The 27960-nt window shown below is 44.5% G+C and overlaps 2 protein-coding genes across 2 annotated transcripts in view; one reads left to right on the top strand and one right to left on the bottom strand.

Moving 5' to 3' along the window:
* The window catches only part of SPO11 (SPO11 initiator of meiotic double strand breaks), a 331627-nt gene that overhangs the window by 225054 nt on the left and 78613 nt on the right, over positions 1-27960 (top strand). The window lies entirely within an intron of this gene.
* Positions 19059-27960, bottom strand: part of BMP7 (bone morphogenetic protein 7) — a 46006-nt gene continuing 37104 nt past the window's right edge. The window contains exons 4-7 of the mRNA XM_083801820.1: positions 24931-25128; positions 23599-23675; positions 22983-23093; positions 19059-21757 (exon numbers count right to left, since the gene is read on the bottom strand). Coding sequence (XP_083657946.1) covers positions 21608-21757; positions 22983-23093; positions 23599-23675; positions 24931-25128 — 536 coding nt within the window. The 3' untranslated portion in view covers positions 19059-21607. The remainder of the gene's footprint in view (positions 21758-22982; positions 23094-23598; positions 23676-24930; positions 25129-27960) is intronic.

Genomic DNA, 27960 nt, shown 5'->3' with positions numbered 1-27960 from the left:
AAGCACAAGTGAAGTCTATGCAGCCCACACAACTGCAGTGGCAGCTGTCAGAAGTATGCCAGAGAAAGCCGTGCTCCTGGCTGACAACTGGAGGGTAGGGACTCTGAAGCTCAACTTAAAGCAAAAATGTTCCTTTGATGGATATCCAAAATTGGTGACTGCTTCCTTTCAGGATGAGCATGCTGTGCCTAGGGAGCTGCTGATCATCTCTTGAAACAACACTGCCATCAGCGTGGATTGATGGCTTGATAGGAACTGTGATCCATAAACAACAGCACTTAAAGCACTTGGTTTTGATGAACTTGTGTGTTTACCTCATGTGAGGGAGGAGCCAGGACCAGATTTGTCCATTTTCTAATGGTTTTCTGACCACTGAGAAGTATGCTCTTAACCAGCAGAATTTTCCTCTTAGCACCTGATTTTAGAAGGGATTTTCCCCCCTGCATTGACATCATCCCTCCCCGCCTCAGTCTGTGCTCATAATCAAGTTCACTCTCAGTAGCATGTATTTTATTAAATTTGGCTGTGAGAATGTCACCAATTATGAAGGGAAAAGCAAGAGTGAAGGTTAGGGGGGAAAGGTGAAGGTTAAATTCAGACATTCACGAGTTTATGGGGCAGTTTGTCCTCAAATCAAAGCCAGGCATTCATGTCAAGCTACGTAAACAGGAATAAATGCTCATATGAAATTTGCTAAAGAAGCAAAACCCCATAAGAACGTTTGCCACAAAAAATGTGCTTTCTTCTGCCTTTTCCTCTTCTCGGCCCCGAGAAAGGCGGTTGCTCGGAGCATATTGCTATCCTGGACGATGCGATACCTCTGAAGATAAAGACAAAAAAAATCCCTGCCAAAAGACACAAGTTCCTGCTCAGAAGCACTGCTGCGAGCACAGCCTGCAGTCTGCCAAGCGCAGGATCCCAGAGCAGAGGCGTGTGCCCAGTGCTGGGGTCAGGAGGACACATCCCGGTCTTTCTTGAGGTGTCCAGTGATGTTTTTCCTCAGTATCACACCCTTTAAACGTTTAATTCAAGGCAGAATTTTGGGAAGGAACAGGAAAACTGGTGAGAATACTTTTTTAAAAAGCAAATTAATCTCACATCCCCAGCTACCTTTTATTTACCAAACAAAAGAAGTTTCCCTGTGTGATACATTTCTTAAATTATAGGTTTCCCATTTCCTGGCATCCTAATAAAGTCTAGATGAATGATGAGAGAGTCTGCAGGGAGAATGAGTAAACATCTCCTACTGTCTGGAATGTAAGATGACTACTGTCTTATCCTTTGTTACAGGTTGTTAAGATAAAATTACCCTATATATCAGCAGTGCTGTCAATGAAATTAGAAAGCACATTCTACCTCTAAGCTGCCTGGAGGGTTCAAGGAAGGAGAAGGAAGGCAGTTGCTTCTCTGTTTGTTTTGGTTATCCATCTGCTATGAAAAAAATATTTTTAAAAACAAAAATGCAAATGGAAAAGAGAAAGAAATGCCAAGGAGGATGCGCAGGACAGGTTCTGGATATTTTACCAGCTGTGCAGGCAGGAGAGGAAAGAAACTGTGGTTTAGTGAAAATCCTGGGACAGTTCCTGCCTGGACTGCAGCGGCAGGAAAGCTTGGGTGCAAAGAGCCCCTGCAGCGCTAGATGTAGTGTAGAGGCTGCAAATCCCTGAGCTAAGGGCACTGCATCTCCCCTGGGCTGTTGTCGCCCAGCACACGTGAGCTGTGAGCAATGCCTGCAGCGGTGCCTGCCTCGCCCTAAGGGCATTGCCCTGGCCAGCAAGCCGGGAGCACCCCTGAGGTGCCTGACCAACTCTCTTGTTTAGCTCTTGAAAATCCCCGCTGTTGGACATGGTAAATGCTAACCAGGAGGTTGAAAAGTTAGGAGCTCTTGGGAAGACAGAAGCATATGTACGTGCTGCGTTCCCTGGAGCCTCCTTCATGTAGGAAGCAAAGTTGACAAGCAACAGTTTCCAGACAAGTGTCTTCTTTTCAATTATTTTCAATTCTCTTTAAATAGCAAAGGCTCCTGGGGGCTCTGCTCGCTCTAATGACCATTAGCTCACACAGTCGGTCCTGCTGGTGGTGAGCCAAGGGTGCACAGCACCGTCCTTGCCCTATCCATGTGTGAGTGCCCGGGAAGGCAAGGCACATCCTGGCACCCCGTTCGCACAACAACTGTCCCTGCTCCAACCAGGGCCCCTCCGGTCCCCCCGAGGCTGGCCAGAGGGCAGGAGGGGGGCAGGCCAGCGTTGGGATGAAGCGGTGAGAGGTGAGGGTGGGCATCCTGGAACAATTTAAACTTTCTGAAGAGATCCAATTGAATCTGGCTTCTCACTCAGCTCTGAGAAGTGCCTACAAATTTGGTGTTTTCTCTAGATTTCCTCAAGACGTCTCTCAGCCTCAAGTTTTCTCCTGTGGTTTGCCCTGTTTCCGTTTCCATCATTCTGCTGCTGCAAATATGTCAGCTACAGTTTTAGGAGCACCTTGCACATCCCTGTAATTCACTAATGCATCTCCTGGGTATCCCTTTTTTTTTTTTTTTTTTTTAATATCAAATCTTGATGCTGTCGCAGTTGTATCAGTCTTTAGAGAGCACCTATTGGAGAAAATTTACTTCTCCCAGGATGTAATTTTTAGAAATGTGATTCTCATGAGCATGCACTTGATTGCCAAAATACTGGAAAACAAGCTGTATCATCTCCTTGCATATACTAAGGAGAAGTTCCGTATTGATCTGTTTCTCTTGTAATTAAATTGTGTTGCCAAAATAATCACCTCTTTTAGACTTCCTTGTTATATTGTCTTCGGCTGTCACTACTCTTGAATCTATAGCCATGTATGGGATTCAAAACTTACCTCCCAGTGCCTCTGTTTTTACCAAGCACATTGTTTTGCTGCTTTTTTTTCAAGTTGTTTTCCCATTTTGAAACTCAGACAGTTCACACTTAGAATATTTTTGGTTTGAAATCAGAAAATAATGTAACTGAGTACAATACTAGAGAACAGCTGGAACCGGAAAACTGAGCTTGGGCAAGAAATGCCATTGGATTTGCAAAGCATTCCTCAGTTTCCACCATCTCATCTTGTAGTGTCAGAAACGTTACATGTTGCTCCACATACACACACGCAGAGGTGTACATATACGTAGAGAATTTTCTCTGAAAAGCTGTAGGGCTTTGCTAGAGATTTTCCAACCCTAACCGTGTCAAAAGAAAATACCTTAATGCTCTATTCACAAAATGCTAGTTTACATAGGCAATTCATAGAGGAGTTCATAAAACCTCCTTTTGCCTGAATTTGTGAATTTCTGCCCACTGCACATGCTTAAAATGAAATTACATTGGAAAGGGAACTATTTGGGATGCATACATTTTGCACATGCCCTTTAAATAACTCGGATATGTTTTCAAAGGAGGATGTTTTTCCTATGGACTGAAGGATGCATTTGTACCACCTACTAATTTTTTTAGCTTCAAAACAGCACTAAGTAAACAGCTGAGGTTTTGGACAATTCAGTGTTTCCAGCACTTATATCTTCCCTGTAGAGAGTTCCCTTGTTAAAGGACAACCTCTTCCTTTAATTCTCACTGCCTAGTTAAAGCAGGAGACCCTTTTCCTATCTCAGTTCTCAGTCTAAAACCATGATAATAGGGACAAAACTGATTTTTCACAGTCCTGCTCTCCCCTCCCTCTCTCCCCCCAAGGTGCCAGTAGTGGCCAGCACAAAACTGATGTTTGTCTTTATTAATCATACACACACAATCTGCAACCTGAACTGTGTACAGAAATGAACGGAAAAACGCAACCTGACCGCAAAAGTATTATTTTATAAATAAGGTCCTTTAGTAGTAGTTAATTGGATACACATTTTGCTAGATTCATGGAACATTAAAAACTATCATATCCGAATTGACTGACTGAGTTCATGTTACATCTCCCAAATTACCAATGACCATTTGCCTTGCAACATCAGACCTTGGGTTCAGAAATCTAGCTCGAGGGCCTTTTTTAAGTACATGGCACTTTTTTTTTTCCTAATAGAGATTGATTTAGTGTATGTTTAATGGCCCCATAAATCACTCAACATGCCCAACTTGCATACAAATTCTGCCAAAAAAAAAAAAAGTTTTCAAGGAAGCAGATGCCTTGTTCTTGGAACCAATTTGCCTCGCTCTCTGTGTGTACATGAACCCACCGTTTCAAGATCCTCCTTATAAAAATGTTCTGCTCTCCCAGGTCTGCACATTGGTCATTTTCTCTGGGACTGCTTTCTTACTATGCCAAGTTAAACTCGGGCAATTCTCCTGCTGTGCCCGTTCTGTTCTAGTGCCTTTTAGATCAGCAATAAATAAATTCATTGTGCGTTTCAGCAAGAAGAAAAAGCAAAAGCTGGGGTTGCGTTGTGCTTGCTCTTGTGAAGATCTATTGTGTGCAAAGTAGTGTGCTATCAAATGGCGTAGGTCATTTTTCATTACCCCACTGAGGATGCAGCTCAAAGCAGAGGATTATAGAAACTCATTTCCTTTGGTTAAGGAAAAAAAAAAGAGTTAACATTCAATAAACTCAAGGGCTATGACGCAATGTGGCCCTCAGAACCTTCCGAGCGGAGCTGTTAATAGCTTCCTTTCCCAGGACGCGGGTTTGCCCCATTCACTTATCGACTTTGATGCATTAGTAAAAGAAAATATCAACCCCTCATAACTCTCAGAAATGATACAATACATCACTTGAAAGTAAGCTAGGATCAACACATTGTTAACTGTTTGATCTCTCGAGTCAAAATTAATGATAGGTGTTTTGCACACAAAAAAAATGAATGTTAAAAGCCTATTTAAGCTAACTAAAGACATCCATACAACATCAGGGTTGAATTGGAGGTGATTTCCTGCAATGCAGCTGTTATAAGTTTATCAGTCTGCGGGTGGCAGTAACCAGTAATCATAACCAGATTGCAGAAGGGTGGGATGGAACTTATCTTTAAATAGAAGATCTAACCAGCTAACTAACTAACTAAAGAAAGCTGGTTGAGAACTAAGTTCCTGCAACTATTCACCAGGACACCCAAGGCTCTGGGAGAAGCCCATTTTCTGTATATTTTAAAGAAACAAAATGATTCTGAAGATTTAACTGCTAGGCAGAGAGAAACCAAGGTTTGTAATGATTAACAGCAGACCTCCTGCTCTCTGGTACTCGCAACATTTACACAATAATGATAGCTAATAAGAAATGGCATTAAGAAATGACTTCAACTTTCTCCACTGAGATGTTGCCATAGGCTGTTGATGAACTTTTAGCTCATTCTCTTGTGACACGGAAAGGAAAGATCTGAAACGCAGCGTATCTTTCAAGCAGAAGAGCGTTTGAAAAAATTCCAAGAAATATCTCTGAAGAGCCAAAGAGAAGTGTTGCACTGTGAGACAATGCCTCTGGACAATTACAGCCTGTTAGTTTTAATGCATCTCGAATTGCTTCCGTCTGCAGCTAATCTGACCACTGGAAACAGTCACTTTTGCAATGCCCTTTAATTTTTCTGATTTGCGTGTGGGCGGTATCTGTTGGTATTAATATGAATGTTTTCCGGATTGAATTAGAGAAAACAAGGCAAGCTTTCAAAGCAGCATCAACTTTCTTTGAGAAATGTGAACTCAGGAACAAGTACAAGGCAGTAGGAAACCAGGAGGATGATTTAGGTCTGTCCCAGATCACTGTCATGCAGACGCAAAAAGGAGTGACAGGAAAGTCCCACTGGATCCTCAGATCTCCCCGGCTCCACTCGACAGCCTCTTTAGACCTCTTTGTTCTTAATTTTGCTGGATACTCGGCCCTTTCGGTGCGCTGCAGCTAAATCAGTTAGAGCTGTGCCTGCCGTCCGCCTCGCCGCCTGCAGCCAGCAGGGATACCCCTGTTTCCTAACTCGCTGACCCATGCAGACCTGCTGTTTTCTATGAATGAATGAATCCCTTAAACAGTTAAGGAATGAGCCAAAATCTTCTTCCATCCCCGAAGTCAGCCGAACAAGAGCTTTGTTTTTCCCCTGACACGAGTTTAAGATAACTGCTGTTTTAGCCCTTGCTATCGGCAGATGCTGCTCCTGCCATCCCGCCGTGCTCCCTCCTGCAAGCAGCCCCTTTCCCTCACCTTGTACTTGTTGTGTTAGACCTACACTTAAATTTGGTTTCTGGAAAGAATTTCTGTGAAATTTCTCTGAAATTTAAAATTTATCAGTTGTGGAGGACAGGCTGAAAAATGGCAACTACATTTTAACATAAAGTTCTGATAAAAATGCATATGTTCTAAAAATACTTTACACATCTTTCCTTCAAATTTTGACAAAAGTTAAACCTAAAATCATTCTTCCCCATGCCTGACATCTGTACTTCACTTATACAACACCCTTTTCATAGTTTTTTTTTTTTAATTGAAGAGGTGTTTTTCAGTAGAGAAGAAGACAATTATTGATAAAATGGAAAACATGAAATTTGTTTCAATTAAGACACTCAGAAATTTCCGCTTTTTTGTTTCCTGTATCTTACTCAACAAAAACTCGTAACTATTTCTCCATAGCCATGGGATCAGCTCACTCCCTTCTTCTCCCTGCTGGGACTATAAAATCCGCAGCTGGCAGATCTGCCTGTCCGCCAGGCTGAGACCTGACACATCCCAAATATCTGGAGAGGAGACATTTCCCATTCAACCGAGTAGCAGGGAGAAAGCAATTTAATTGCCTGTGTGAGCATAGGTGGGTGATGGCCAAATCCTTACCAGTTTCTGACCTGCTACGTGTTTTCCCATTTGTTATTGCTCTGGAGGTGACCCACGCCAGGCAGTCTGGTCCCTGCTGCGGGGCAGCTGCACAGGACAGGTCCTACGGCCCCTTGGTGCTTGGCTGTTCACTGGGGGGCTTACCCCTCGCCAGGTCCCTCGACATTAAGTGTGCCCTCCAGTAAGCAGTGCCAGGGCTTTGCATGCTTTACAGCCCATTTTGTTGTATAGGTTCCTCGAAAAGTCCCGCCACATCCGCAAAATAAAAATGTGTCACTGCCCTCATTTTACAGACAGGAAAATTGAGGCACTGGTGGTGATGCCTCCTGCCCAATGTTATGCAGTGGATGATGAGAAGTAGAGATCAAGACCCCAGATCCAGCTCCTTCCACATCATTCTGAGTTCTGTCTTGTTCAGTTTACAGAAGTGAATGTGGCAAATGTCAAAGCTCAAGATAGGAACCTTTTCTGCAGCAGACTTTTAGATATCCCATTGTGTTAATCACTTAAGATACGCCAAAGGCTGCGTTGTGACATCGTGTGCTTTAATATAATCCTTACGCTCATGAACTGTTAAAACACAGCCTTGCTGGAGTGTGGGAAGCTCTGCATATCAACCTAAACTGGAGGGAAATCTGTATGCAGAAAACGGGAACTGGTAAACAACCAGTTAAGCAGTTCAGACCGCTGTCACTCTATCCCGGCTGCATCGCAAAGTGCTGAATTCCTAAATGTGGAACCCAGATGCAAAAATAACAAAGACCACATTAAAGTAATGCTAATCATACAAGCTCTGGTTTTAGAGGAAGATGCGGAAGTGCTTGGGAGGCTGATATGGGACTGGGGGAAAGATAGCGCAGCCTCCAATTGCCTTTTCAAATAATGTGCGAGGGGGAAAAGGTTTCTGTGACTCTACCAAACATCCTTGTGTGAGGCCTTGGGCATGTGAGACCACGCACATCCTTCTGCACGCGTGGGCAGGGCTCCCACCCCTCTCCAGATGTGGGCCCCTCCGGCTTTCCAGGCAGGCTTGAGAGAGGGCCATCCTGGGAGCCGTTCGTATTACAAACTGGTCATGAGATGCGAAAAATCCACCTTTTTTACACTGGGCTCTGCAGCGACCGGTGATTTCACTGGAATCATCCCAAGTTACCTTACAAAATGACTCTAAAGCACTGCTGAGATGCATGTCAGAAACAAACCCAGGAAGGAGCCAGGTAGGCCTCTGCCTTGCAGAAAGGGGTGCTCTCAGGTGAGCACTGCTGGTCAGGTCGTTGATTTTGTTGCTTGTCCAAGCACGAGCTGATCCAAACCTAGACCTAGGCACTCCTGCAGATCCAGCAACTGCTTCTTCCCCCTGTTTCTGCAGTTTTTGCAGTTTCTGCCCACCTGCAAGCAGCCCAGGCCCCCATGGAGGCATGCCTGGCCTCCTGCCTCTCCTGCTGGTGGCCTGGGAGAGGAAGGCAGGATGGAGGTGGGTGCCTCCCAGTCCCCACAGTGGGGCCAGGCACGTGGGTGGCTTCTTGTGGCTGTTGTGTAAAAGCACAGTACGGTTAGGTGAAGGTGAACACCAGCATGTACTCAGCACACAGATGATTGCTTCATTGGTGAGCTCTTTGGGGCTGGGCCTTGGCAAGCGCAGGTGCAGGCCCCTCTGTTCCAAAGCTGTACCACCTGGGGGAAAGAAAACGATGCCTTCTGATTGAGAAAACCTGATGGGTAAATTAACGCCAAATGAGGTGAAAATCAGAAGATCTCAAAGAGGAGTTGCAGCATTTCAAGCTTTTTGTTGAGAAGTTGAGTTGAGCTGAGAGCTCGGGGGTGGAGGCCTGTCTGGAGAGGGTAAGGCTCCTCTTGAGGAGGTGAAAAATGGCCTTTGGTGACTTTGGAAAGATGTGAGCGTGCCTTTTGCTGGAAGGATGAAGTGCTGGTGCAACCTCTGGTGCTGCAGCATGCTTCTCTTGGGCAGTGTTTGCGGGACAGAAATGAAAAAGCTGAAATCTGGTACTGGAAAGGCAAGCTTTATCTCTTGTAGCCTTAAATAATGTGGTGTGGTAATCAGGAATGACTGCGAAATGCAGTAGAGGGGGTGAAGGGCCAAAAATCAGGGCCTGAAGGAGTCCAGCCTGCAGGAATTCTTGGGGAAGACATGTCCTTGTTGCCATCTTGTGCAGGATGTAGCATGCAAACAGCCTTTCCTGTGAGATACATTTATAAGGGGTCAGGATGTTGGGGCTGATCACACACTGGAGTGTAGCTTAAACCTGTGAGAGGAGTTTTTGTGCAGTGTTCTTTGCCTAATATTATTTATCGCTTAAATTATTATTCAGCTGCCTGGCTTATTATGGTTTCACCTTCTCGGTTGCATCTGGGCATCAGGGCTGTCTGTGTACACATGCAAGCTAGGTATTTGCCTCGCTTGTTGTGGCTGGCAAAAATCTCTGTGTTTGGTACTTTGTTCTGCTGCTGCCCTTTCTGCTCTGCCTGCTGGTTGAGCACTATGCAGAAAATTACAGGGGATCACAGCAGAGCAGGGAATACTCCTGCAAGCTTTTCCCACTCAACAGACAACAGAGTCCTGGACTTCCAAGTTTGGCCATTGGAGCCCGAGCGTGTCCTTTAAGGCAGAGTGAGTTTTGCTTTATCCTTGCAGGAGGCTAAGAGCACCACTTGCAACAGACAACATGTAAGCCAAGAGTAGAAGCTGGCAGCTGATGTTCTGCCTTTGAGAGCTTATTTGCTCTTGTTCTTGGGACAGCAGAGCTCAGCCTGCACTTCTGGCTGGAGCTATAGTGCTGCTCTGTGCCCCAATCCTGGGCGGGATGTGCTGAGCTTGATCCCGGAGCGAGCTGATTCCAGCTTTCTGAGTAATGCTCTTTTATGGGAATAAGCTTTCCTTTGATCTTGTAGACAGAAGTCCACAACAGCTGCTCTGTGATAGATAAGGATAGACACTCTGCAGGCTGATTGTGTTTGTGCAACGTCCTGAGGACATGTCTCCAACGAGGAGCTCAGCCACAAAGGCACAATAGTCCTGTTGGCATGCACACCTGCAGCCAGACCAGCAGGGCTGGGGAAGAAAGCATCTGCTCGTGTGTCGGGGCTGTAGCGTGCTAGGTGTGGTGTAAATAGACAAAACTCTGTTTTGTCCCTCTCTGTTTTACACTCACAACTATTTCTTTCTAGGGAGGCTGGGGAGAAAGGCTGTTCTTGCCTCTTAAACCCCAGGTGTGTATGGGCAGATGGATGCAGGGGGAACTCATTGCTGAATCTGGAGGTTGCTGCAAAGTAAAGATCTATATTATTGTTCTTTAATGGAAAAATCTCAATTACAAACTCTTCTCTCAGGAGAAAGTTTTCAGTAAAGAGTTCTTAAAACTTGTTATTCCAAATAGACTCACTAAAATGCCACTTTAGGCATGATATGATTTAAATGTTGCTTTGGTCTTGTGAGAATGACAACATTAGCTCAAGGTAAGCGTCTGTGGTAGTGTTGGCTTTGGGCTTCTTGCAGGGATTGTGAAAACCTGTCAGATATATACATTTTCATTAGGAAAAAAGATTCTTCTCGAAGCTTTTAGAGGCAATCAAAAATATTCTACATGGATGAGCTCTGTCGGATGTGAGTCACCATGAGTCTGAGAACTGGTCCTCGCCAGGAATCCGCTACATCTCAGGGTGAGTTGGGCCCTTCTGTACGGGCTGTCCAGCAGGGTGGAGGACACCTACTGACTGCCTGAAGCAGGGCTGGTGTGGCTTGTGTTGTCCTGTGGTCTTTTCACATTGCCCCTCTCTTGACACTCATAGATGTTATGAGCTGAGGTTCCCCTCACAGCGATGCCAGCTCAGCCTGCGAGAAGCAGGACTTTCTTTTGGAGGCTGCCAGAAGTGTGGGTGAGCCTGTGGAAATAACCTTTGCCTGTAGTCAAAGGTAGTAGGGAGCGGTGGTGGACGTGACTTCACTGTTGCCCACTGCTCAGTGTGAGTAACCAGTTCCATGCATTTCTATGCCAACCATTAGTTTCCAGATGCAGTGACTAGCACGGTATTTTCCGTTTCCAGATCTTGTTTGTACTGGCACAATTTAAAATACTTTGTGTAATTACAGTGGTTCCTATAGTCAAACTGCTAGAGCAATGCATTCCCTTTGGAAGTTTCTTCTTTAGCTAGCAATTTTGGTAATGACAGTAATTCAGATAATCTATCCTCGTGGCCTTGCGGCTTGCAGAAGTACAGGGCTTTTCCTCTGTAATGTAGCGATATCTATATATAGCCTGGTGGATATATAGTATTCTAGATGTATTTAAGTGGACTTGACTGAGAAAATCCAGTCCCATTGCCACAAACTTTCTGTTACTCTTCATGTTAATGCAATCAAATAAACAGGGAAGGAAAGGGAAGGGGCAGAGGGGGAGCCTGGTAGTCGGCTGTGGGCATGGGCTGGCTGTATGGCCAGGCAGCTTTGGGGATCTGGGTGTGTGCTAGCAAAGGCTCCTTAAATTGCTGAGTGGTTCTGAATATGCTGGGCTTTTCCCTGGAGCTAGACATACTGGGTAATGACAAAAGAGCCCAAAGCACAGTGAGAAACCCATGGTTTGGTGCTGTGGTGTGCAGGACGGGTGGTCCCCGCAGGGGTGAGCTGCCAGTGCCTGGCCAAGCTCTGGGTTGCTCTGTTACTCCCTACGAGTTAGCTCTTGGGATTAGGACAGCTTTCTCTTAAGGGTGAGAGAGCCTCAATGAGTACAAGGCAACAACCTAATGAAAAAATTGATCTTCATTTTGGCCTACAACTCACAGCAAACAACAGTTTTGGCAGCCAAATATGACAAAATCCTATTGAACAGAGAAATTTCTTCTGTTTCTGGAAGTGGCTGAACCCTAAAGCTGCTCTCATTTGCTGGTTAAGCCGACTACTGATGGAGACAGTGCTCAATTACTGCTGGGAGAAACTGGTCAGACAGATCAGAGGCAGACATCTCCCTTGGTGTGCAATTATGTGTGCTGCTTGCTTTGAGAAGAGGCCAAAGCAAATGGGAAGCAGCAATTAAGGTAGGCACCAGCAATGAAGACTTAAAGTATAGGGCATGGTGTTTATCAGTCGTCACTGTACAGAGGTCTCTCCTCAGTTTGACTGAAGAGGGAAGAGCTGTAGCTCAATATTTTTGTGTGCTGATTGAGTGACTGCTATTTTACCTCAGAAGATTCTTGTATGTAGAGGAGGGTGGGAGGAGCAGATGTTGATTGTATGTTTTGTGACAAATATTCTAGTGTGAAAACCTGCTCAGTCCCTGACCCAGAACCCTCTTCAAATTGGTGTGTGCTTCTGAGACGTGTGGCAAGCTGTTCAATCCCACCCTCCCTTCAGAGGCAAGGAATAGGGGTGGAAGGATTTGCCATGCCTTGGTGCAATTAGCCTGCATATTTTTGAGTAGGGGCTGACAAAACTGGGGGATCCTGAGCTGGGAATTAACCCTTGAGGTAACTACTGTCATACCAACAATGTCTTCCCAAATCACTTTCTTCAGTTTTAAGCAGTAAGAGCAGCAAATACAGTCTTTCTGATACTGTGACCACATAATGCATTGAAGATTGCAGGAAAGAACTGCTCAGTACTCAGCACGTCACGTCCAGGATGTTTGTGTATCTAGTGTATATTGGAAGTAGTATATTTCTGGTAATGCAATAAATTCTTACTGAAATCTAGCTGAATTCAGAATTGGTGTGTAAAGAATTATCAACTTTTTTTTTGTGATAATGTATGTGTAGGTTTTCTGCTACATTCCGGAGATCTGAAAGCTAAAGCCAAAACAAATTAAATACTGCTGTCACCTGGCTCCAGAAGCAGGAAGTATCAAACAGGCTTGCCAAAGCCCAGGTGGCAGCAGGACCAGTGAGGGCCAAATTGTTTGTGTCTGTGATACCTGTAGATAATGTATGCATGGAAGCATTGTGGAAGGTGTTTTGGAGGTATAGCAGATATGTTGGGTATGTTCCACCTTTGTATGTACTTGTAAATCAGGGCAGTTGCATCTCCAGTTTGATCCACAGAAATGTTATCTGGCTATAGGAGAGTATGCCTATTCCTTTTTTTTTTTTCCCCTCTTATTTGCGACTTTCCAGGCTTTGCTTGAAGCTATCATAGGTGGTGAAGCCCTTTCCCAAACCTAGTAGGGAGTTCAACTCTCCAGTTCTTGGGAGAAGATTCTTAGCTTGACTACTAAGTCAAGCTACCCTACTTTTCTTAATTATATGTACACACTTATTAAAAACAAACAAAACAAGTAAACATGTATATGACTGCAAAGGTATTCAAAACACAGCAGCAGTGAGGTCTTGCCAAAGCAGGCCAAGAGCTGGAAAATCTCTGGCAGTTCAGGAAGACGACTCAACATTAGTGCTGGAGAAATAAACATCAGAAGGGTTGAAGCAAGCTTATTTGCAAGTGTTGAAAAGTGCCTGCTTCCCCGGAGTCTGGTCCTCTGCTTTGCAGCCACCCAGTAGAACAAATGTTTCCCAATCAGCCCCTTGACTGTCTTGGATGTCTCTTTCCTCGCTGGTGTCCAGCGGACCTCCATGCTGTCTGAAATTCCTTTTCTTCTGAACAGTATCGTGAAGCACACTCTGTAACAGCTCTATCCTTGATGCTATCACTGTTTTATTAAGGGCCCCAGAGGCTTGGTAGCCTGTGGTCAGTTTTACTGCTTCCCCTGGCAATGGGGGAACCACATTCTGCTGCCATCAAGGAGCAGTAGGAACAGTAAAGCTCATTAATGCTTGCTTTGTTAATGAGAAATAGAAAATATTACCTTCAACCTTAGAGCCTTACCGGAAAAAGGATTACCCTTGTAATAAAGGAGGGCTGCTGCAGCCAGATACTGTGCTCATATTTGTTCTTTTACTGTAGGGACATCAGCACCCCATGTCTTTTCATGAAAGCTTGTGGCTTACTCTATCAGTACGCTAAAAGCATAGCACAGATGTTCGGCTTGTAAGGAGCCACAGAATATCAGTCCTGTGCTTGACAGATCAGCCAGGGACTGACCTCGATGGCAGCAATCCTCCTGGCCTGCTCAGCTCTCCATCTACTGAGGATATTTCAAGAGGAGGTAGGTGAACCACCGTGTTGATATTTCCCTGGTCTTCTACTCCTTTTCAGAAAGGGAAAGAGGATGCATGTGAGAAGACACCAGAGTATGTCTGGCGCATGGTCTGGGATTGAAGCAAAAGCAGCTCCAGTATCCTGCAGTGTTGGTGGCAATGTTTTCCGTTTCTTTACTGTCTGAGAGATGCTGCAGCAGAAAAGCAGATCTGCTTCCTCAAAGACTGTCACTCCCATCTGGAGAACAGAAGAATTGACCTATGGGTTTAATTTGCTGTTAGTCTCCTGCATCTCCCAGGAAGAAGTCTCCATCTCTTTTAACTTGAGGCTCTTACCTCTTGCCCAAGCAACAGGCTTCTCAAGGCTTGTTCTTGAGCCACGTGAGAAACATGAAATAGGTTAATGCAAAATTCAGTTGTCCTCCTTTTTAACTATACCAATGAAACGGCTTTGAAGATGGTGTTTTGCAAGTGCTAATTAATAGGACTGTTACTGTGACTCCACATTGCTACTGCAGGGGAATCAGGCTGTCGAGTGCCGTGTGTCTCTGAAGACGCACAGCTTGCCCTTGTTGCAATGTTTTTTTATTGAACATCTTGCTCTCAGCTGCTACTAGGAGCAGGAAATATCACAAAGCTGGGATGAGCTGATACAGCTCGTGCCTTGCATTGGTTATGCTTTCCACCTATCACTGTGATGCTGCAGGTATTGCAGCAGCTCTTCGAGGGGAGCTGGTTGCTGTACCTAACTAAGGACGGAAATGGTTGCAGGATCGTGACTCAGCAACAAGCACCAACCAGGCAAGGTAGAGGAGGTTTGGGCAGGAGTACTTCAATCTAGAGCCTAGTCTTCATCCCCAAGCACACTGACCTCAGGGAAGTCCATTACTGCTTCTCTCTCACCTGTAGACCCAGTAGAAATTGTAGGACGTTGGGACCACACTGTACTGTCTTTACCGAGTGTGGTCTGAGCACATCCCCACTGGTATGGGCTATGAAGAGCTTTGTTTTTCTGCAACCCAAAAATGCAAACTTTTTAAAAATATCTGGAAATAAACAGTTATATGATCCACTGAAATTCATAACAAAGGACAAATTGAATCCTTCATGCTGTGTAGCAGCCATAAATAAAGGTTTTATGGCTGAGAAGTTGTAGGCAATATTCCAGCAAAATTGGATTTATTCCCTCCCCACCCCCCTGCAATATAAATCTCTGGAAATGGGGGTTCCAAGGGCTGTTCTGACACAACATTAACTGCAGCTTCTTAAACCAGACTCCCTGCCAGTATTTATAGTCCACGTTCTGCGCATGGTATGTGTATGTTATTGCACCAGCTTTTACAGTTGATTTCTCAGTAGTCATGTGAAACCAAAACAACTGATGGGCTGAACTTAAAATTGCTTGTGTTACTTCAATTTCAAAAAAAAAAGGGGGGGGGAGGGGGGAAAGGGAGGGGGGGATCTCTGTCTTCCTGTTAGGAAGAAGATTGCTTGATTCAAATTCCTCCAACTCAACAGTGGCTCAACCTCCATGAGCATTGTACTGCTTCTCCCCAAGACCACTGGCCAGGTTTGCAGGAGAACCCTGGGAGATTTTACTGGCTGGCTGTGCAGTCACAACATGAGCAGCTGTGCGCTTCTCACAAATGCCTTGTCCCACCTCTGCTTGCTGTCTGCTCAGAGACTTAGCCCTGAGGTTTCATAAAACAAGACCTTGGAGTAACTAAGTCCTAAAACTGAAGTCCAGCCAGGTGGTTCCCTGTTAAGGAAGAACAAACAATGCAATTCACTGGATTTAAGAGCTAGATTTTTAGCTTCAGGATCCAAGTACTGGTCAGTGGGTGCCAGCAGATCACTGAGAAATGAGTAAAGAAATTGGGAACAAAACTCTTCTTTTTGTCTGTTTTGGGGTAGTGGAGTATGTTGATTTGTGCTGCCTTCTTGTATGCATAGAATATAGTCAAAGATGGAAGCTGCGATGAGGAATTTGTTCTCATTAAGCAATTGCCCAACTATCTTCTTTGAGAGGCTGACTAGTGCTTCTGCACAAGTGAGACAGATGTAGAGCCAGCGACCTCTTTGCTCTTGTCTACAGCTTGTTACAAACGCCGAACAAAATGGCTTAAATTGTTGGGACTTGAGAAAAGATATCTTTGAGCTCTGACCCTTCATAACAGAATCCAGACACCGAACCTTGCTTCCATGTATTTCATATGAAGCACCTGACACAGCAGCGACAAATAATGCCAGAGTAAATCCAGCAGCCCCGAGCAGTTTGCCTTCATTAGCCAAGGCAAAGGTCACGCTGCTGGTGTCACCGCTAGTGTCTGGCCACTACCGAGGCTGAAAGCTCATGCAATGGAGGTGAGAGGCAGGAACAGGGATAAAAGGCTCCTGATGCCTCTAATGGGGCTTTTTGTACCCTGCAACCACAGTAACTTCCCAAAGCTGAATGTGCTCACTTGGAAATTTAGCATCAGCCTGAAGTTCTGGGCGTGAGCTACAGGTGCTGACGCACTGAAGCATGACAGATCTGAGGTCCAGGCATCCCTTTCCTTTTTCTCTTAAGAGCTGCCTAAAATAAGACCATTAGGCCAGAGTTATCAGCAATCCAGAGCTGTTAATTCTGGAGTCCCTTCAGCTCCCAGTTCAGAAAGGGTAAGTGCATGTTTCTAATTATGTGGATGTTGCAGCGAATACAGCCACTCACCCCCCAGACACAAATGCTCCATTCCCCAAATTACCACTGACTGCCTGGGATTGGGTTTTATTGCAGACAAGCAAAGCCAATTTTGGGGGGGTGAGGTTAACTCAAGCAGCCCTCTATAGAGCTTTATCCTGCAAATGGTTAAATGCTTAACTAGGCAAAATGGTCTAAAGTTAAAGTGTGAAGCTATATTTCTAAGGGTTTGTGGGACTGAGACTTGAAGTTCCTTTTTCTCCCCTAGTTTCCACCGTACTTTTCTCTGGAAGAGAAGCTAATAAATGTAAGCCTGAAATTCAGCTGTCTAAAGACTGCGCTTTCTTCATTGATGGAATTAATCCAACCATCAGGTGGCAAACATCACGGTATCAAAATAAGTCTCAAAATGTTAAAATTCAGTCCTCACCTATTGCCTGGTCAGTGATCAGGCCCTGTGGAAACAACAGTGTGCATGTTGGGAAACAAACCAATGCGTTAAACGTGTTATCACAAACTTCTGATTTTACTGCTGACTTAGGAGTATGAATTCTGCTGCATTAAGCAGAAGGGAATAGATATTTTTATTTAAAACAGAGTAACTCAAAGTGGTCGTAATAACCTATGTCGCTTTTGTACTGGGGTAATGAATGACTGTAGTATAAAGTGGTTCTAGTTTTTGCCTCAAGCTCTTGTCAATCATTACCTGATAAATAAAAACTTCAAACAGGCTCTTTTTACTTTAATTGGGTAGAATTTCTCTCCAAAGGAAGGCTGAATACAGTGAGTAATGTGTTTGTGGCAGCAGTGGAAGTCAGCAAGCAGGGTATTTGGATGGAAACCTACAGAGGATGCAAATCCTGAACTCAAAAGATGAGTCTTGTTGGTTTTACTTCATCCAGAAGTTTCTGTTCCCATTGCTGGCAGGGCTGAATGGATTGAACGAAGCCGTAGAGGAAATCCCGTGGTCCTTGGCACCACCACTGAGCTCTGCTTGTGCTAGCCCTGCTCTCCCTCTGTTTTTAGGCTTTACAGCTGACACTTCCATAAAAAATCAGAAATCTTAAGATTACACTAAAGCTCTCTTAAATCATTATCTTTTATTATATGAACCTTGGCAGCAGCAGAGGCAGTTTCCTGTGTAAGGACCAAGGGTCCTATTGTCAGCACTGGAACAGAATTAAAACAGCTCAATTAAGCAAACATAACATCCTCAAAGTTTGGCCTGAAAGAAGTTAAAATAACTGATCTATGAAATGTTATAAATGTGCTTTAAAATGTCATTACTCAGATAAATCTAGCAGTTTTGAAGCTGGCTCACTCCAGTTTTATGGCCCTGCCCGTTTATGGCTGTGTACGTATTCATGTCAAGAATTCCTCTTCCAAAACAGTAGATGAAGAGACAAAGCCACAGTAGCGCTGCGGACTGACGGGAGGCTGCAAGGAACTTGGGAACAGAGTTTTGGCTCCCAGGCCGGGAAAGCTGCTACGGAGCATATCCAGCAAATTGTGTGCATTTGTGGCAGAGCTGGAAACCAACTGGTATTTCACGATGTAAGGCTGGATGTGTTGAAGTTGGTGGTAAAGCTGCTCTATAGTTAAGACTGGTGCTGTAAGACATAATGATTTCTTATTTTTCTTCCCCTTGCTGGAACCACCTCTGACTTAAAGTGGGCTTAAATGTGGAGAACTTGGTCCATACTGAGAAATACCAGAAGGCCCTCCTCCTAAAACTACTCTAGACATACGAAGTCTGGACAGACTTCAGTTAGGTCAATAAGGCCTTTCCACTGACGCTTTGCTGGACTTTGGGTCAGCACATGAAACATTTACTGATGATCTGTAATCACTTGTGAAAGATGGCAGTGCAGCTTCAGAAAGCTGATGATTTAAGTCACTGGATCAGCAAATACATTTATGTAAATTGGCACAACTCTGCTCGCAGTTCAAAGTAAACAAGAACCCAAAAATTGCTGTTATGCCCCGAAGATGTAATGTTTAGTTAATACAGGGATTTAGACCATTATTTTTTTTCAGCTGCCTCCATAGCAATGCAGTGTGGTATCCACAGTAGGAAACCTCATGCCAGCAGCATCTCTGAAATATGCTAAAACAATCTAAATTAGAAAATGTCAGCTTCTTGGCTGATGTTTCTTTGGAGTTTCTTCTTTCCTTTCTTGTGCCTCTAAATTTTATTGGGATGACTAAATCTCTGAACTATGTTAGCAGTAAACAGAACTAATTTACCCCCTGCTTCTTTGAAACAGCTGCTGACAGCTGCACTATAATTCAATCACGGATCTTTGCAGTGCAGGCTGCAAAACATATTCATATTTTTTTCATATTCTTTCCTCTGTGTTTGGACTGGAGGCGCTGCACCCAAAAGCGACGTGCTGATTTTGCCAGTACACAGGGGTTGATTTACATGAAAACGGAGGATCCAGGTGAAATATTGCCCGGCCAAAAAGGTTCTTTGAATAAAGGGAGAATAACCACACAGATACACAATGTTGTTGGGATATCTTTTGTAAAATTGCAATGATTTATTTTACTAGTTTGTACAAAAGGCTTCTGACAACTGCTCTATGAAAAGAACCAGAAATGTGTATGCATTTTTGCCAACTGTTAATAAATATCTTCTTAAATAAGGAAACAAATGTTCTTAGGAACTGAGAATCATTTTTCCTGGATGTGACTGAAAAGGAATTCAGAGATGGAAATAAATAATTCTTCTTCCGCTTTTGTGACAACTATTTACATAAAAATGTACAAACAGTGAAGCTGATGTTGAGCCTAGCAACAGAAATCCTATTATGTTTAAAAAAAAAAAAGCAAAACCAAAACAAACACTCCCCACATAATATTTAATATATGAATCCTATACAGCAAGATACCGTGGTCCAAGTTAAAAATGCAATACACCGATGCAGTGACCACCAACACTGAAACACCCGCAAGAAAAACTAACCCTTGTCTACTAAATAGTGGAAGTTGAGGCCTGATTAGCTTCGCACTGCAGGCAGCACCTTAACCTCCTTTAGGAGGTTTACAGAAGCACTGCTGTGTATGCGTGTACAATGGCAAAAGGCGCTTCCCATCTGTGTGATTTCAATGCCTCACTCTAAATAAGAGATGCCCTGGGGGCAGTTTTGACTTGGCAGTTTGGCGGAGAGGTCTCGTCTGCAGGCTGCCGGGAGAGATGCTCTTTTGGCGTCAGCTGTTGTCCTGGCGTTGGCTGTAACTATTGGCCAAAGTCTCACCTCGCGCCAGGTAGGAGGAAGCTTGCCGGAGTTGAGCTTGCAGAGTGTGTGCTGCGGGTCCTTCAGGTGTTTGAGTTGCCTGGTTTGGAAGCAGGGCACACTTGGCAGTCCAAAAGCTACCAGTGCCATGGAGAGACTTCCACTTTCCCATAAGCCTAATCCTGCTGCCAGGAAAACTGCTGGGAAAACACCAATTGACTTGAATGCGATTAGAATTAAACAACCAGAAACAAGTTTCCAATTTATTTCATAGCAAATAAACTTTTTGCTCTACAGAGTGATCCGGGGCCAAGTTCCCAGTGAGGCTGCATCACCCCATCCCCTCGGTGTGCAGAGAAACCCAAGTCCAGGCATTTATTATGTTCTGGACCCATCTGTTAGAGGTTCAGCTTTTTGAAGTTTGGGATTTAGAGCTGAATATGTTGAGGATCTGGCCTTTAATAGGACAGAATTTTCTTTTTTTATCTCCCTGGTGAAGTTCATGCCAGTCCTGCTTTTGTTATCTCGACGTATGATAAAGTTTTGGATCAGTTTGCGACTGGTTACTGCTCCTCTCTGGTCTTATCGCAACAACTTTAATTGAGTTGTAATTACATGGGTGTGATGTTTGTGTAACCCCTGACTTAAAAGAAGGAAAAAGAAGAGCCTCGAGGGGATGTTTTCCTTCCCCCTGGTTTCATCTTGTAGATGTGGCTACCGAAAGTGATTCTTTATTTTTATTTTGTTAGAGGTGAAACCAATAGTAGAGCAGTGTCTTTGTATCATAATCAGTGGCCTTGGGAAGTAAGGTTTCCTGTCGGGTTTCTTGCTGGGTTGGCGTGGTGCTGAGTGTACATCCGAGCTTACAGCACCTTCTGTACGCCAGCCTCCGCATTTTTGTAAAAGTGTTGGAACTTGTTCTGTCATTGAAGTCAATGGATATTTTCCAAACAGGAGCAGGATCTTTATCTCTCTTTCACAACTCTGTAACTGCTTAGGATACCCCAGCTAAACCCTAGGTTTAATCCCAAAACATTTATTAACATTGTGCTGCTTTCCTGTTTCAAGTTCATAGCAAATTCAAATTCTTTCTGGTTGCTAGAGGAAATTTTCCCGTGTTGACAAAAAAAAAAAGTGTATCCCCGAAGTCTTGCTCTTGGGAATTATTTTCTTCAGTTCTTTTGCTTGACAATTAGAAAATTCTTTATTTTCTCTTAGACTGATTTGGCCTTTGAACTTGAATCAATCCAGATATAGCTTTTGCTACTGCAGTTTAAAACTGGAACTTGCTTCTAATTAATCTTTGCTTCTGCTTACGAAATTGAAGCAGAGGGATGGAAGTAAGAATTCTCTAACAAAATACCTGTTCAATCCAGGTACGTTTTGCTCACTTATTTTATTACAAACCGTGTGTTACAGGAACTACAGATGTTTAATAGTCATGGCACATTCTCACCTTGGATAGATTATTAATTTTTAATTCATAATCAACAGTGGTGTGTTTGCAATCTTCTGAAAGACTCGTTTGCAGAAGTATGTACTGTAGGAGCCAATTTTGTAGGCAGATTTGGTTTTAAATGGTTTGTCTGGCTTGTTTCAGTTTACAAGCTCATTGTCTGTAATAAACTAAAACAAAATGTGTTCAAATGCCACTTAGATGCAGAAACTGTTCCATTGTCTGAACTTTCAGAAGCCCAGTCCTAAAAACTGTTTGGGATTTTTTAAGCCCGCTGCTGCAGTGCTAACCTTTTCCCCTCCCCCAGCGATCCGTACGAAACCCACTCTTTACAAATCACTTTTCTCTTTCTTTTTTTTCCTGTCTTTTACAAATCTAATGACAGCCACATGCTCGTACCACCATGTTCCTGTATTTTTTTAAGATAACATTGGAGCTGTCATCGAAGTAGAGCACTGAGATGGCATTGAGTTGGGTAGGAGCACAGCAGGGTTTCGGCACAGTCTCTGGGTTTATAAAGTGAACCTGGGGAATTAAAGTAGAGGCATGTTAAGATGTATTTTCCCCTCTCCTCCCCCAAGTATCTCTTCCCCAGGCAGCCCGCTCACTCAGACATATTTTGAACACCTGGCTTTGTGTACAAACGTCTTGAGATGTCCCCTGCACATGTGGAGGCTGACACACACACCGAAGTCAGATCTAGTTGGAAATCTTTCAGTGAGGCAGGTTTTCATTAGAAAATTCCCATTTGTCAGAGCAGTCCGAGTTCTGCAGAAGCGTACCAGTTAGGATAAACTCTGTGGGACGTGCGGGCAAGGTTTTGCGAGCAACCCCATGGGCAGCACCGAGACCCAGCCAGCACCAAGGGCTCCAGGTCCCCGGCTGCAGAACCTCTGAGGAGAGGGGGGGAAAGCGACTAAAAACCAATCCTCCAGGAGAAAAGCACTGTGAATTTTCTTCCCTTGGATATGTAGACATTTCTAGTTTCCCTAATGCTTTCTGCAGTGCTGTCCTTAGACGTGCACGGGGCACAGGACGTGGATGAAAAAGCGGAGTGAGCCTCCTTGTGCCCTACAGATGCGGGCAGGGGACTGGGGCTGTGCCAGGAGGGAGCCCGAGCAGGACTGCCAGGGCTGCTGCCCAGCCAGGGTGCGGGGGGCTGGCGTGTCCCCTGGCCCTGCCAGCTGCTGTGGTGCATGGCTTTGGGGAAGCAGCTGGGGCCACCGAGGGTCTCCCAAAGCGCTGGTGCTGTCGTGTGGAAGCGCTGGCTCGGGGCTCCCATCCGGACGTCTTTGCACAACTTCATAAAACAAATACACCCACAGAGCAGCTGGGCTGTGGAATTTCGGGATTCACTGACCCCTTCCTCAGCCTGCCCCCAAATCCATTTCTGGCGGCAGCACACGGTGTGCGTCCTTACAGAGTTTTTCCAGGAGATGCTGATAATGGGTCTCACATCCTGCTCTTCCCTCCCCGTGCAGTGGGACTATACCACCATTAAGATGCCTATCACAGGGCCCCTTTAAACTAGAGAGAGCATGTCAATGCTTGCAGCAAAGAGAGGGTAATTCCTAGCCAACTATTAATTCAGGCCACTTGGCTAGACATGTTTAGCCAGATGCTGCAGGCATCTTAAAGAGCTAACGCAGACCTTCCTTCTCGTGTTAGCTCAGAGGTCCTTTTTGGTATAAACTTATTGCTGAGTAGCACCTAGCAGAAATAACTGTACTACAAGCTCCGTGACACCTACCAGTGTCTGCACAATGGCGTGATTTGTAGCATTCATGTACGAATTCAAGGGGAAAGCACATTCTCCTTCACAGTAGTACGCAGCATAGCCCTCTGGAGCGATGATCCAGTCCTTGATTAATTGAAGACATTAGATCATGGAGAAAGACAGAAATATTGTTCAGTGAAACACAAAGTAGAATGACACATAAATCTATCAGTTCATATGTCTGCATACAATTACAGGAGCTTGCAAAACAAAAATCTGGCACGCTGGCCTTTCTACTGCTGTCCTATACACCTCTAAAGCAGCTGCTCTTCATCGGGTGGCATCGCCGTCCCTGGGGGTGTTCAGGGAAAGGTTGGACAAGGTGCCTAGGGACATGGGTTAGTGGGTGACATTGGTGGTAGGGTGGTGGTTGGACCAGATGATCTTGGAGGTCTTTTCAACCTTAATGGTTCTGTGGTTCTAAAGTACTCCTATACCCTAACTTTGCAGAAGCGCTTAAGCATGCTACGATCAATACATAATTTTTTCCCGGGGGGATGGGTGGGGGGAGTCCGCACATTGGCTTGATCTCTAGCAGCCTGCCAAGGGACTTGCAGCCCAGCTGGCACTGGTGACGCAGAGCCCTTACCTGCCACCCCAGGTCCCTGAAGCTGACGTAGAGCTCGTGCTTCTTGCAGGCCTGCCGCTGGTCGCTGCTGCTGTTCTCTGTGGGGAGCGGGGCTGTCAGCCTGGGCTGCCCCCAGCCCTCGGCAGCACCCAACAGGGAGCAGGCGGCGCTGCTCAGCTGTTGTGCTTGCTGCTTTCTTTTAATCATTTTCAGTTTCTCGTGCTTTAATCACAAAATATAAAGTGCAAAAAGCCAAAGACACCCAGGGAACACCCTCTCCCTCCCAGCTTCCTTTGACCTCGTGTTGGCAAAACCCAGGTATCTCAGATGATTGCCTGTTGTATTAAGGAGAACTTGTGCAAGGAGTGATGGGGAAAAGCAACCTTTAACTCTTCTCTGCATTCTGAGCTGTGCGTGATAATTGCACCTTCAGGCCTGCAAAGGCAACATGATGATATGAAAATAATACAAAACCTGTTCGTGCAGCTGCAACCGGAGTACAGCCGGTGACAGTGCTTCGTGGCGAGGCCAAAGAACAAAGCATGGGTCTGAACCATGGATCTGAGCATCCACAGCTGTCAGTGTTGTTTTAACGTTGTGTTCAACCTGGGCATATAGCCTGACGTCACACCTTGTGCCCCGGCGGTCCTTCTCCTTCCCTCTCTTGCAAGCTCCCTTTCCATCCAGCAAAATGCTCAAGGAGCAGAGCTGGAATTTGCCACTGCCCTCAGAGGAGCTCGCCCCGTGCTGCAGCTCCTGCTGGGGACGTCACCAAGGGCCTGCTACTCCGAGGTGTCTCGTAATTAAGCCACGTTTCTATTTTAAATGCCCGGCGCTTTTCTTCCATACTAGGACACGCAGCTCCCCCTGGAATGGCTGCAGTTATCCTGAGCAAGGAATGGGCTTTCCTGTTCCAGGCAAAACTTCTGGAATTACTAAGATTTTGGGGGCTGAATTTAAAATTGCAGCCTCTTGAAAATGTACAGCATTTTGATTCAGATCCACTGAAATACCTTATTATAATGATCACTTATTTGTTTTAAAGTAATTATCTTAAATTTCATGATAAGAATTTATATGGGAGATTGTTTAGATGGCTTTTTTTGTTTGTTTGTTTTAATTGTATTAGGATATCCTTCAGTTAAACACTGTTTCAAAGAAACATTACTTTTCTAAATTTTTTGGAGTAATCCCTAATCCCAAGTAGTTTCAGAGCAGCAACAGAAAACAAGTGGTAGACCAAAGAGACAACAAACAGCGTTGAGTATGGGCGAAACTGTTCCTATCTAGTGTCAAATCTAGCAGAGCGTTATCCCACACCTACAAACACCGACCCAGCAAACCTCCCTGTACCTGCAATGTTCGACACCCGGAAAGCTTCCTGGTTCTTTGGCGTTTTGGATCGATTCTGGCTCCTTTGCTTCCCTCCCGTGGAGCGAATGCTGCGGAGATGAACCTCAGTGGCTTTGAAGAAGGCTACTGTGAATGGCTGCTTGTTCTGTGGGCCGTGCCTCCCAATTAGACCTGCCAGTTTGGGGTTGATGCTTTGCCCTTAAAAACAAAACAGAGTTAATCAGGATTGCGGTAACTTCCCATTTTCAGCAGGCATGGTAAATACACCAAGGAGGAGAGCTGCTGTCTGGTCCATAACGATGATTCCTAGGCACGTCCGTAGCCACCAAGGGCCTGGACTTAATCGACAAAGCTGCTTCTGACAAGAGCAGCTTAGCACAGCTAACTTCATTTTATATCTGCATGTAAAAGTTACATAAAATGCTCCTACATATAATTATTTTACCCTAAATCCGCTTAGCATTAACTTTTCCTGCATTCTTTAGAGGGGTTTCTTTAAGTTCACCAGCCTATAATTTGAAGTGAGCCTGTAAAAGGAACCATAAAACTCAGCCCATAGGAACACTAAATTCCCACTGGAAGGTTATTAACTTAAAATAAAAATGCCTTATATGAAATGTTGTCAGAGTTCTAGATATACTGCAGCTGAGAGAAACAAATAGTTCAGATACTGGAAGATGTCACGCTTATTGTTGTGTCTCAGCACTACTGTACCCGATAACCTTGTTTCAAAGCCATTGATTGCCATGTGTGCTTCCTTCATCCTGGACTTCTAAATTAATTTTATTTTTGTTGAAAGTTCATTAGGTGGTTTTGCTGTAGAATGAAATCACTGTTCACAGAAGATGCGAGGAGCAGGTGGCAGGGCGATATTGAACATTTTTCCCCATTCTCCCCAAGAGTGTCTGGGTGCTGTTGTGAAATGGAAGGGTGATATCAAGTTCTACTGAGGACTGAAGTTAAGTTACATCAATAGTTTTTGTGATTGTTTTTGCTAAGGACAGAGCTGGGTCTTGTCAGCCACAAATCAAATAAGCCAAAGGATGGCCGAAAGTTTCTGAGAGAAGCCCTGAAAGGCGCCTGACCATGGAGAGCAGGTGAGGGACTCTAGAGTCTCTAACAAAAATCTCCTTACCTTACTGGCTTTGGACTACGGTGTAAAAAACACCTGGTAATGTGAAATATTTGTAGGTAATTTTCTACAACTCCTGTTTTTAAAATGAATAAAGTAAATGCCAAGGGAGTGGCCTATAGCAGATTTAAAAAAATACTGTATTTAGGGAAACGTCTTCATCTTAGCTCTTGCATACAGCCAAAGGTTGGTAAATGTGATGGACCCCAGAAAAAGGGGCTGTGGTCAAAGGTCTAGGCCAAAAAGTGGAGCAGCCTCAGCTGCAGTCCGTTCCCTATTTTTCTAAAAGCCTGCAGCCCAGTGAGCAAGTGCCAAGCTGCAATATTTGGGATTTGTGGAAAGAACGGGCTCAGGAGGGGGTTTTATGGGACTGCCTGGTGTGACCAGGTCCCACACCGTGCCATGGGCAGGGGAGCAGGGCCAGGCCTTGCAAACCAGATAAAGCAAAACAAATACTGGGACAGGGCACCAGGAAAGCTCAGGATAAAAAAGCAAGTGCAGAAATTCGTGTATGTAGATTTCTATGTGGACATGCATCAACTTCTTCAGCTGAAGCTCCTTGCTGGAAACTTGTCCAAACAGTTTTCATTTTAAACATTTGAGGCCAAGCCCACAAAGTGCTTAAGCAAGTAGCTAATGATAAATATGTAAGTAGTTCCACTTGTGCTCGGGCTTTGCTGGATCGAAGCCTTACTTCCTGAAAACAAGCTCAGCTGAAGGAGCTCACTGAATACTGTTCCTATGGCTTTTCTTGCCCCCTCAAAGAAGTCTTTTGCTTCTCCGAGTTGTTTAAACTTCCAAGTACATCTCTGGCTGTGGTTTTTCCAGAGAAAGTTATTTCACCTTTGCAGTGTCTCTGGAGATTAGGTCAGTGGTATGCAGGGGACCTGACTTCACACGGGTATGTTTAATGGATTTTCATTAGCATGGCAGTAAGTAGCATCTGACCGATGAATTCCTCATTTAACACCACTGTGTTAAAGACCAGTACAATGTTTCCTTAGGGGAAAAGAGGCATGCAGTACTCTGTACGAGTAGTGTATAAAGGTGGGAAAAATGCACTCCTTGGTTCTAACTTTCCTATGCAGGCAGAAAGTGAGGTTTAACACAAGGACATGTATATAGTCCCCATTAGACAATGATAAGTTCCCAAAAGAACTAAAGCTGTGCTCTTGAACCAGAGGGCGCAGCCTTATCTGCTTTTATGAAGCTGCTTTTTTAAAACTGTCAAATATGGGATCTCACGTAATAAACTAAGTAAACCCAAGTGGGTGCTTGCTGTTCCCATGTGCGGCTGCTGAGCAAGGCGTACTGGTGGTGGGCTGAGAGCTTGCTGCAGGCTACTGACTCACCCAGATGTTTTGTTGCTTGCAGCTCGAGCTGATCCTCATTTTCTAAGAGCAAAAACCTCCCCTGTGATTCCACCCTAGTTATACACGTTGATAGACTTATTTGGCAAGATTGTAAAGAAATACAAAGACCGGTTAATTTCTTTTGTATAATTTCATCTGGACAGTACTCATGATGGCTTTTTCTTTTTTTTTTTTTTTTTTAAGACTGTACTGGCTTCATGGTTGGAGATCTCTGTATGTAGGGACAGCTACAAAGCAAAGATCTTTTTTCACAATTCACTTAAAGTACTGGGGGTTGTCCAAGCATATAGTGTTGCATCAAAGTCCTGCTGTGTTTGCAGCATATGATTTTCATATGAAGTCCAGGTGTAAAAGCAGTTTTCTCGTTAGCATGCAGTTGGTCTAAATCCAAAATGAAACTTGGGGAGCAAGGAAGGACATATCCTTGCCATTCAAAATAGAAAGAAATATTCACGTGTACGGTAGAGAAACGTGAGAGCAAAGGTGTGCTGCCAGGAGACTCAGTCACAGAAGCCAGGCAGACAA

Source organism: Anser anser (genome assembly GCF_964211835.1).
Source record: "Anser anser genome assembly, chromosome: 16".
NCBI classification, from domain to species: domain Eukaryota; kingdom Metazoa; phylum Chordata; class Aves; order Anseriformes; family Anatidae; genus Anser; species Anser anser.
Note: the sequence above shows the minus strand (reverse complement) of the source record. Positions and strands in the feature narration are given on the sequence as shown.